The 12,015-nt window shown below is 39.2% G+C and overlaps 1 protein-coding gene across 1 annotated transcript in view; it reads left to right on the top strand.

Annotated features, from left to right (window-relative positions):
* CLCN4 (chloride voltage-gated channel 4) overlaps positions 1 to 10,102 on the top strand; it is a 95,447-nt gene extending 85,345 nt beyond the window's left edge. The window contains exons 12-13 of the mRNA XM_068269897.1: positions 4,471 to 4,687; positions 6,239 to 10,102. Of these exons, the coding sequence (XP_068125998.1) occupies positions 4,471 to 4,687; positions 6,239 to 6,329 (308 nt within the window). The 3' untranslated portion in view covers positions 6,330 to 10,102. The remainder of the gene's footprint in view (positions 1 to 4,470; positions 4,688 to 6,238) is intronic.
* Positions 10,103 to 12,015: the final 1,913 nt, after the last annotated feature.

Here is a 12,015-nt window from a genome sequence, read left to right as displayed (position 1 = left end):
AAGAAGTCCTTATTCCTGTCTCACGAAATTGCAAATGCAGCCAACAGACCTGCCCAACTCTTCCGCACGGTTGACAGTCTCTGCAATCCATCTTGCAGGAAATCCAGCATCAGACCTTCACAGGAACTGTGCGAGAAATTTGCCCACTACTTCTCAGACAAAGTCTCCTCCATACGATCTGCCATTCAATTCACAGCCCCAGAAACCCATGCAGAGCCATATAATAGGTGCAAAAATAGCCTACCACCATGGTCTGATTTTAAGGTAATCACTGAAAAAGACATCTTGGATATCCTCTCAAACCTTCGCCAGACTACCTGCGATCTGGACCCTGGCCCCACTAAGTTCGTGTTGAAATGCCCTGAACTACTTACACCGGCATTCCACAAAATAGTCAACGGTTCCTTACAAGAAGGGTGGTTTCCCTCTACTCTGAAAGAAGCAATCGTCAGGCCACTACTCAAGAAACCGTCCTTAGACCCAGATGCTCTAAACAGCTACAGACCGGTCTCAAAACCTCCCCTTTCTGGGAAAAGTTATTGAAAAGGCTGTCTACCTCCAACTTGAAGCCAGGCTCTCCAGAAACAACATCCTTGACCCTCTTCAATCTGGCTTCAGGAAATATCACAGCTGTGAAACAGCCCTCACCCAGATTTGCAATGATCTGCTCATTGCAAGAGACAAGGGTCAATGTTCCATCCTGATTTTGCTCGACCTCTCATCGGCTTTTGACACAGTCGATCATGAAATCTTGCTCAACAGGCTACAAGAGTACTGTGGCATAGGTGGCATTGTTCTCCGGTGGTTCAACGGCTTCCTGGCTGGCAGAACACAAAGGGTAGCCTTAGGGCCCTTCCTCTCCAACCCTGTACCACTAAAATACGGTGTACCTCAGGGTGCAATATTATTCCCTTTACTTTTCACCATATACATGCTGTCACTTGGAGAAATCATACAAAAACATGGCCTGACATATCATTGCTATGCTGATGACACCCAGCAATATTTGTCATTCAAACCTGGCGTTACAGACCCTACTCCACAAATAAATGCATGCTTAGCTGAGCTTCAGGAGTGGATGAATAATTATTGGCTAAAACTTAATGCTGACAAAACTGAGGTTCTTGTTATCGAGGGCCAGGGCTCAACAGCAAAGCAGCGCCAGTCTCAACCAACACCGCTAAGGATAGGGAGCTCAGACCTGAACAACTCAGACTGTGTGCACAGTCTGGGAGTACTGATTGATGGGAAATTAAGCTTCAGGAATCAAATCTCAGCTATTGTGAAACAGTCCTTCTTTCATCTAAGGAATATTGCAAGGATTAAACACCTAATTCCTTCAGAGGATCTTCCAACCCTAGTTCATGCCTTCGTCACATCAAGGTTAGACTACTGCAACGTCCTCTACACAGGCCTGTATAAGAAAGACTTACGCCGCCTGCAATTAGTACAGAATGCTGCCACAAGGCTGTTAACGAGCCAACCCCGCCATTGCCACATAACACCAACCCTGTGCTCACTCCACTGGCTACCGATAAAATGGAGAATTCTGTTTAAGATTGGCTTACTGACATTCAAATCCTTGCACAATCTGGGTCCTGGATACCTGAAGGACTTGTTGCAACTGCATCACACCCCCCACAATCTTATATCAAAAGGACGTAACACCTTACCCCCAGAGTCCACCTCAAAACCTTTGGAGACAGAGCCTTTTGTCATGCTGCCCCTACACTTTGGAACTCCCTGCCACACCCAATCAGGACAGCTCCATCCCTGGAAGCATTTAAGTCTAAACTGAAAACCTACCTCTTCAGTCTGGCATTCATGAACATCTGACTATCTCCTCTGTAACACAACCCAGCCTGCAACCCTGTATTAATCTGAGACACAATTATGTGTTTTGAGTCCTATGGGAGAAAAGCGCTTTACAAATGTTATTGTATTGTATTGGAAACGTGCTGCAAAAAGTGCAGCACGGATCTGTTTACATTCCAGTTTAGAAAACTGGAGCCTGGACCACGGATTGCTTTCTGCAACTTCATCTAGTGTGGACCGAGCCATACTGCTGTCCCTGACCCTACCTTTTTAGGCCCTCCTCCTCCTGCTGCCAGCCTGCCACCACCTTTCAGTACTCCATTGACAATACTTGTATATATACTTCTAGGTGGCATTGCTTGCTGATGCACTCCAGATAGGTCATGCCGCCAGCTAGTAATGCGGCCTCCCTAGTGATAGATGGGCTGAGGCCACACTCTGCCTCTCCTCTTGCTGAAGTATGCTCTATCTCAAGCTCACCTCTTCTTTCTCCTGCCTCTAAGTACTCCATTGAGGCTACTTATATGTACACTTCTGGGTGGCATTGCTAATGCACTCCACCTAGCTCATGCTGCCAGCTAGCTATGTGGTCTCCCTCACAATAGATGGGCTGAGGCTGCTCTCACTGACCCATGTTCCAGTGTGACTTGCTGTTTTGATGGCCCAAACTGCTACAAATCGGCTAAGCTAACTCCTGGCATCATCATCTCCATCTCTTGTCCTGCTTCCATGGCCTAATGGTTACGCTGCCTTAGGTATGCTGTCCGTCAGGCAAAATTCCAATTTCCCTGCCGTTACTTTAACTGTGATTACCTGGAGAACCACAAGGTCTTTCGGGAACTTTTTATTTTCCCACTGTTCTCCTTCACATACTTAGCAAATTTGGTAGCTTTATCATGTATGGGGGTTTTGCTAATAACCTCTAAATTAGGCCCATTGACTTTGGGTGGTTCCACAAATTTTCGACAAAATTATTTCACAAATTCCATTAAAGGAAGAAATTGTCATGAGAGTACCAGAGGCTCTCTCATTCATACCTTTTTTGGGGACACATGACATTTTCAGACAAAACCCATTTCAGCGGTAGCTATCTGTCTGGAGAACTCCTTTAATAAATATGCAAATAAAGAATCTATGGAACGCAGTACAGTATAGAAATCATGTGTTGCTGCTATAAACGAGTTAGTCTGCTCTTGAAGTATCTCTAATTTTAATAACATACAGCATATATGAAAGCGTGCTTCTGCAGGAAAAATAATTTGCAGGTGGGATGCCTGTAGTTTTTGAGGAATTATCATAAATTACTTAGGTCTTCAGACAGCTGGTGAGCTTAAAAGGTTCTTAGCCCTTTTGTCTTTGTCTTAATTAGCAGAAAAATGTAATTACTGTTGTTTATTATCTGACATCTGCAGCTGTATCAATCAAAATGCTAAGAAAAGGTCAATTGTTATGCCTGGTCAATTTCATCTATCAAATTCTAAACCGACTGTTTCATGATGAGTAACTCAAGCTAACTGCTTTTGCATCGTGCTATATATGTAAATATGATAAGACATCTGATAATGGGTCTTTTATGATGTGCTACTTTTTAAAGGGAACGTGAAGTCAGAGAGATATGGAGGCTGCCATATTCATTTCCTTTTAAACAAGACCAGTTTTCTGGCAGTCCTGCTGATCCTCTCTGCCTCCAATACTTTTAGCCATAGACCCTGAACAAGCATGCAGATCAGAGGTGTCTGACAAAAATCTGAGATTATCTGCATGTTTGTTTCAGGCCGGTGATTCAGACACCATTGAGCATAAATATCAACAGGACTGCCAGGCAACTGGTAGTGTTTAAAAGGAAATAAAGATGGCAGCCTCCATATCCCTCTCACTTCAATATTCCTGTAACCCTTAGAAAACCTGAAGGACACGCTAAAAGTTTCAAAATATTTTTTTCATTTAAAAAGGACGCTATAGCAGACCAGTGCTCCCTGAATATATGAAATCATTTACTGAAACAACACTAGCCAGTACAAACACAATAAAGAAAATGAAAAACTTTCCTAATATTTCAAAACAAATATACAACTGTACATATATCAATGAGAGTGCTAAAGTTTACAATGATAAAGTTTACCTACAACAGATCCCAGTCTGTGTAAAAATGCATAGAAAAATATATAGTGTATGATATAATAAATATATGGCCAAAACTGATAAACACGATAAAATAAGGTAAAACAGATGTACTGCGAGAAGTGATATCCATATACAAGGAATGTGTCATCCAAAGCAATACAATAGTGCTTAATTAACACAGTAGATAAAGTGTCTTAGAAATATGCATATAACAAATATTAACAAAAGTAAAAAACTGATAGAGGGATAAAATGTGCAAAAAGGAAAAATGGCAAAGATTATTTGTGAAAATAATGGACTGGAAAAGTACAAGTAATAAATTATAAAGTTCACACCTTCTTTCGTTCCATTTTATATTTGTTTTTCCAGAGCTACAATGACAACAAGCTGCATGTGTAGTAACACCAAAGTATGGTGTATTCTTTAGGGATTTTATTTAAACAGTGCCACTTTTATCATACTTTAGAATCCATGTATAAGATATACATATATATTCAGTATACTAGCTGAAGTGTATTTTATTTTTTCCAGAAAATGCCAGACAGAGACAGGATGGAGTGGTGAGCAACTCAATAATATATTTCACAGAAGATCCACCAGAACTTCCGGCTAACAGTCCTCACCCATTGAAACTGAGACGTATACTCAATCTGAGTCCCTTCACTGTCACTGATCACACTCCAATGGAGACAGTGGTGGACATCTTTAGAAAACTTGGACTAAGGCAGTGTCTTGTCACTCGCAGTGGGTAGGTATTCCTTACCTAGGTTTTTGCTTTAGTCACTGTATGTAGGAGACTCTTCCATCTTAGGTAAAAATTGGGTACTTTTGTAGTTTTCCATTTTAGCTGAAAAAAAAATCCCCATTTGTTTACATTTTAGAATTGCTGTGTTAGAGGTGTTCATTTTGTAAGCATCTTATTTCTAAAGACATAATGTAAGGCAATAATTGCTAGGTAATTCCCGGCATAGTTGATTCAGGGATTTTAATGGATTGCCACCTGGAGTTGGTAAGGAATTGTTTCCCTTTTAAGGCTAATGGGCTCAAGCCTTGTAAGGGTTTTATGCCTTCTTCTGGATTAACTGGGCAGTGATACAATTTTTTCCCCTTGGATGAACTTGGACAGATGTCTTTTTTCACCCAAACTGTGTAAGGTGTCTCGGAAAATCCTGATTAAATATGATGAATACATTTTTGTTTATTTGTGTACTTGCCTGGAGAACATAACCTGGCTCTATCCAATGCCTCCTGATTTCAATGCTCCCACTATTTTGCTTAGTGACTTCCATAGCATAAAGGCGCTCTAGCTTTGCAAAAACTGTCCATTTGGCGGTTAATTATATTGAACTGAAGAGGTGGATTAGGCCTGTAAAGCGTGTTGTCCCTATTTTTGTGCAATAAACATGAGACTATCCACCGAAACACAACTGGTGTGCGACTTCCAGAAAGTTAAGCCAACAAGCTATCCTTTTCAAGTTTTTTGGGTGCCTCTGCCCTAAATCGTTATTTAAGGCAAATGACTGAGAGGGAAGCTGGCTGCAGATACCTTACACTATGGAACATGGAGGCACTGCATTCAAGGCAGTGCTGAGCTAATCAAAACTAGCCCTACTGTCTTTTCTTTTTAGACTTTAGTTGGGATTAAATTTCAAAGTATTAAATTAAATATTAAAAATTCAGCCAATAGCGAATACCATTATTGTATTTATATTTGTTATTATGAAGGCAACTACAGTATATTTAAAAGAAAATCTCAGCCTTCCATATTGTAATACATAGGACTGTGATGTAGAGCTCTGTAATGCACAATACATCCATTGCCTACTCTATAGCATACAATGAATGGTATTAAAGAGGTGATACTGTGTTTCCAGCACAGGAGAGACTTGTAAAGGTTATTTAGGCTGACAGTATGCCCAGCCTTCCAAATTTCAGCACATAGTATGTTATTGTGAGTATGTCACTCTGTCACATCCTTTGGGAATGGTTTTAATTAAATATATTGTTTTCTTCAGAAGTTTACAGAAAATGCCATGTATGACCTGCCATGTTAAAGTGCTGGTCATGCACAGCCTCTAATGCGTTCAGTCATTTCCACCCTACATCTGCATGCTTTTCCAGAAACCAAATGGAAATTAGAAATAGCAGACCATGTGTTTTTCTTCTGGTTTCTTACTGTTTTATTGAAGCTTAGAGACAGATTTTGTGTGATTTACAGGGACCACGTGCATGGTAAACTAGAATGTAGTGCACTGTCTTCTAATGATCTTTATGGGTTTTTCCTGGATATTTCCTACAGGAGACTTCTGGGTATTATAACGAAAAAGGATGTTTTGAGGCATATGGCTCAAATGGCTAATCAAGACCCCGAATCAATCATGTTCAACTAGACTGTGCGATACGTCCACAGGAAGCACAGAGAACATTCTCTTGATGATACTGAAGACTTTTCTCCCACACTTTCACAAGCCCAGGAGCTGGCACCTTGCAGAGACACGTGTTAAGGAATTGTTGATTTAGCATGTCTCTTTAGCATCAGGACACAGGACGATGTATTTAAACTGACACCGGGACTAAGTGCAGAAATAAGGAAGAATTGTGCGGAACCACAGAAATATGTAATTCTATTAATCACTGCACGACACACAAGCACTCTCTGTGGATTATAAACCATGCATGTGTGCGAGTGCCTGTGCATTTCTTATTTAACAGAAAGTATTTTTATGAAGAAGAACAGTGTTACAGATTACTAATATTTACATTCGTTTTGCTTTTAAAAATCTTCAGTCTAGATGATGTTTATGTTAGATTTGCTTTTATAGGTCTTCAGTCTGGATGATGTTTATGTTAGTTCTGTGTTTATATATCTGCAGACTGGATGAGACAAGATAAAAGACAGTCAAACTGGAATACACTGGATTTGGAACATTTTCTTAATAGTTTTATTAATTATATAGGGCCAGATTCAGTGAACTGCATAAAGTTGCTGTGTGCAGGGAGCGCACAGCAATGTTACCATCGCTACCCCCTGTGGAGCACTGCCTGTTAATCCGTTAGCGCCATAGGCGAGGTGTAACGCGTGTTACCACAGCAATGCACACATTACTGTGGTAATATACTTGATTAACGGGTGGTGCTCCACAGGCAATAGCAAGCGTAAAATTGCTGTGCACTCCCTGTGCACGGCAACTTTACACAGTTTACTGCATCTGGCCTATAGTACAAATATATCTCACAGTTGTTTACAGGCTATGTGGAATCATTCAAATAGAAGATATGCCAGCCACTTACTCTCAGTAGAAAGAAAGTCAATATGACAGCATCCCACCTTGGAAAACATCACTCTGAGGGTGTTCATGCAGTGTAGCCTAGCTGTATTTTTGGTGGATGCTCCTTCCTGCCACAAGATGGCTCTGATCAGGAGAAGTAGAACTTCATACAGCTCTAAGAATACAGCTCACAGTTCTGAATACATATCCTGTTCAATGGCATCCAGTAGCAAGGGCAATAGCACAATCTTTGGGACACAAGTTGGAAGGGAATGACATCCATGGAAGTTATCAGAAGCATCATGTTGATTGTATTTCATATGAGAACTGCAATATTGACTATACTTTTCATACTGATATGACAGTGACTGTGTCCTGGTGTGACTGTCCTGGTGTAACAAACACCCATATCATCAAATGGGCACATAATGTACGTCTTACTAGAATTGTTGTTTTGGACATTTTATTTTAAAAACCTGGACAACTATTAGACAAAGTATGTATATTGTATCTAAAAGATGATTAGTCATAAAGTAGCCAGTCTTTATTCTACGAGGGGTCTCATATGGCCTTGGATTGGATCCTGTGTTTGTATACATTATATTGCAGTTACACCATGATTGCAGGGCAAAAAAAGCAACCATCATAAAAACCTCACATTCGCAAATCTACCAATCATTGTGCTGTTTCCTATTCTTATTCTGTTTCCAATGCAATGGAAGTTTATGGAGTCTGGTTTTGGTTTTAGAAAGATCATATACTTTATAACGTGCTTCTATGCTTTGGTACTTACAATGTTACCAATTTAGATAAATCTGAATTAACTCTTCCTGTAGGACATCAAAATAAACACAAAAATATGGTACACTCTATATTATTTCTCTAAACATTATGAATCCATTCCTAGGCAGTAGCTTATACTTTAAATTGACATATTTGAACTAGAAATATTATAAGGGTGTTTTCCCACTTTGGTCCTTATGCTATTATTATTATTATTTAGGGTTTATATAGCACCAATATCTTCTGCAGTGCCGTATTGTAGCATAATTAACTTGGTTAACCCTAGATAACCCTAGATAATATTGGGGCATATTCACAAAACTTTAGTAAGGTTGCTGTGTGCATAAGACGGAAATTTTAGCATTCATTACACTGACAAAGTAGTGTATATTGCAACCAGCATTACTATGGTAACATGAATTGTGCTAATAGCACATCACGTGCTAATTTGTCAGTGTAAATAACAGTAAACTTGTTATGCAAGCTCTGTGTATAGCAACTTTACCAAAGTTCTGTGCATATGCCCTTTTGACTCTTCATTTTTCATCAATAATAGCGTATACTCACTTCAATGTCCATTGATCTCTGCCTTCAATGGTAACAAATGTCAGGATTATAGATAGGGTTGTGAGCTCTACATGGAGTAAATACTGGTATGTGCACAGGTAATGCACCTTTAAGGGCTCTTTCACAGTGCGACGTTAAAGTCGCACGTTAAAAAATACTTTAACGCAGAGTAACGCACAGCGATACAAAGTCTGTGCGACATTCACAGTGCACACATTGGGCTTGATTCACAAAAGAGTGCTAACTGTTAGCACAGGCGTTTTCGCGTGAATTTTCACATTGTGCGCGATCGCGAATTTTCACGGGAAACGATAAAGTTTTTGCGCGCAAATGTGAATTTTCATGCTAAAACGATATCGATTTTGTGGGAAAATTCACGTTTGCGCGCGAAACCGTTATCGCTTCGCGCGAAAATTCACGATCGCGCGCAATGCGAAAATTCGCGCGAAAACGGCCGTGCTAACAGTTAGCACTATTTTGTGAATCAAGCCCATTGTGTTAGTGTGTAACATGTAGCGTTATTACAAAGTGCTGCATGATGTGCATTTAGCAATGTATCTGCTGCGTTATGTGTGTTGCACATGCTCAGTAAAAAAATGTAACGCATGCGCCGTTTTCGTTCCATCAGTATGCGACGAAAACGACGCACCAAGAGACACATAACGCAGTGCAAAATAACATCCAATTTCATAACCTACATGCACTGCGTTAGGGGCACGTTGTGCGACTTTAACGTTGCAACAAACGTAACATTCCACTGTGAAAGAGGCCCAAGTTTTGAAAGTGAAATGCATATGTAGGCTGCCATATTTATTTACTCATTAACAGTGCATACTGCCTATTTCCTTTTTGGCACTCTGCCTCCGATAATTAAAACACACTGACTCAGAATGAGTATGCAGATCTGGTGCTCTGACTATAGTCTGACTACACTGGCCACATGCTTGTATCAGGTATGTGATTCAGGCAATACGGAATCCAAAAATATCAGCCGGAAAGCCAAGAAATTGTCATGATTTAAACAGCTACGTAATTTTAAACAAAAAAACTGTATTTGCACATACAATATCACTACAAACAAATTTCGTTTTAGAAATGTGTTTTTTAAAAACAAACTGTGATATCTAAAAACAATATTGAACAATAAATATGTTTGTAGATAATGGAAAGAAATGAAACTACAATAACGGAGCCATAGCAATGCAAATTTGCCTAACTATAATACATGTTAATAATTTATACCATGGTTACTTGAACAATTTAAGATCAACACATTTAGGTTAACAGTAAATGTATATATGAAGGTGCATAATTTATGGTGTATACATGTTTATAATAGCAATCTTCAGCAAAAATATATGAACTAATGTCTGTACTGTGTCTAGTTTTTCACATTCTATTTGTTTCAATGATATTATCTGATTTATTTAATGAGCTAAAGCAAACCTTATATATAGTAAGTGGTTACCTTGGAAGGTATGTATTTCTCGCTCTGCACTGACACAGCAAAAGAATTAAGCTTCAGATTAAACATTTAAGCTCTCCATGATTGTTCCTTTATTTGTTTCAAGAATGTAATAACGATGTTACATATTATAAACAAAAGGGTATAGAATGCTCCTCCACCTAGATGGCTCACTTCCTATATAAAAACCTCTTTAGGGCCTTGTTAATAACTGGAGGTGCACTATCTATAGAGAGTATTGGCCTCTATTGATAGAGCCATACCCTTAGCCAAGAACTCTGTAAAAACAGAGATTTGGGCGCAGCAGGCACCACCATAAGCTGTAATAGGAATTATGGCTATAGTGGCACTCAGTGAGTAATTTGTGTGCCATCAAAAGACAGAGCACAAATTACTAAAAAAAAAAAAAAAAAAAAGCTAATTTGGTCATCGAATTACATCTTTACCCCACTATCCAGGGTGGCCTGGAGGGGGAATAGTAATGGTAAGCCATTTATTAGCTTTACCCTGTGCCCAAATCTCCTGGTGGGCACACGGTGGGCACTTGAACTGCGGGTCGAGTGCCAGCGTAACACTTAGGGCTTGATTCACAAAAGAGTGCTAACTGTTAGCACGGCCGTTTTCGCGTGAATTTTCGCATTGCATGCGATCGCGAATTTTCACGCAAGACGATAACATTTTCGCGCGCAAATGCAAATTTCATGCGAAAACGATATCGATTGTGCGCCAAAATTCGCGTTTGCGCGCGGAAACGGCCGTGGTAACAGTTAGCACTCTTTTGTTAATCAAGCCCCTAGAATGGAATTGCTAGGTTACAATGAACAATATTATGCTATATTATACTATGCTATCCTATTTGAGAATGGGATTGCAAGGTTACAATTAACAATATTATGCTACATAGTTACAGTTATTTGGGTTGAAAAAAGAAATACGTCCATCGAGTTCAACCAGAAAACAAAGTACAACACCAGCCTGCTACCTCACATATCTCTATTGATCCAGAGGAAGGTGAAAAACCCCTTACAAGGCATGGTCCAATTAGCCCCAAAAGGGGAAAAATTCCTTCCCAACTCCAGATGGCAATCAGATAAAATAGTAAACTGCACCCACATACATTTTTAATTAAAAAAAAATATTAATTTACATTTAAAATTAGCAGTTTCCCTCCCACACCAAAAATTACCCACATACACTTTTTTATTAAAAAAAAAATACAATTAAAAAACAAACAAAAACAACATAAATAGTTACCCAAGGGTCTGAACTTTTTAAATATGCATGTCAAGAGAATATGTTATTATATTATTTAAAATTATAAGCTTATAAATAGTGATGGATGCAAATTGAAAAAATGCACCTTTATTTCTAAATGAAATATCAGCACCATAAATTGTGATAGGGAAATCATTTAAACGGTGTAATAACCGGGACAGATGGGCAAATAAAATATATTGCGTTTTAATTACGGTAGCGTGTATTAATTTAAAACTATAATGGCCAAAAACTGAGAAATAATGATTTTTTTCCGTTTTTTTCTTATTCTTCCTGTTTAAATGCATTTACAGTAAAGTGGCTCTTAGCAAAATGTACCCCCCAAAGAAAGCCTAATTGGTGGCGGAAAAAACAAGATATAGATCAATTTATTGTGATAAGTAGCAATAAAGTTATAGGCGAATGAATGGGAGGTGAACGTTGCTCGGATGCATGAGATTTTCGGCACTGCGGTGCTGAACCCTCTAAGGTGTCTTTTCTCTAGACTAAATAAACCCAGTTTATCTAACCTTTCTTGGTAAGTGAGACCTTCCATCCCTCGTATCAATTTTGTTGCCCGTCTCTGCACCTGCTCTAAAACTGCAATATCTTTCCTGTAATGTGGTGCCCAGAACTAAATTCCATATTCCAGATGGGGCCTTACTAGAGAGTTAAACGGGCAATATTATGCTAGCATCTCGAATTTTTATTTCCCTTTTAATGCATCCCAAAATTTTA

The sequence above is a fragment of the Hyperolius riggenbachi genome, chromosome 2 (assembly GCF_040937935.1).
Source record: "Hyperolius riggenbachi isolate aHypRig1 chromosome 2, aHypRig1.pri, whole genome shotgun sequence".
NCBI classification, from domain to species: Eukaryota; Metazoa; Chordata; class Amphibia; order Anura; family Hyperoliidae; genus Hyperolius; species Hyperolius riggenbachi.
The sequence above is the reverse complement of the archived record's forward strand: the minus strand, read 5'-3'. Positions and strand labels throughout refer to the sequence as shown.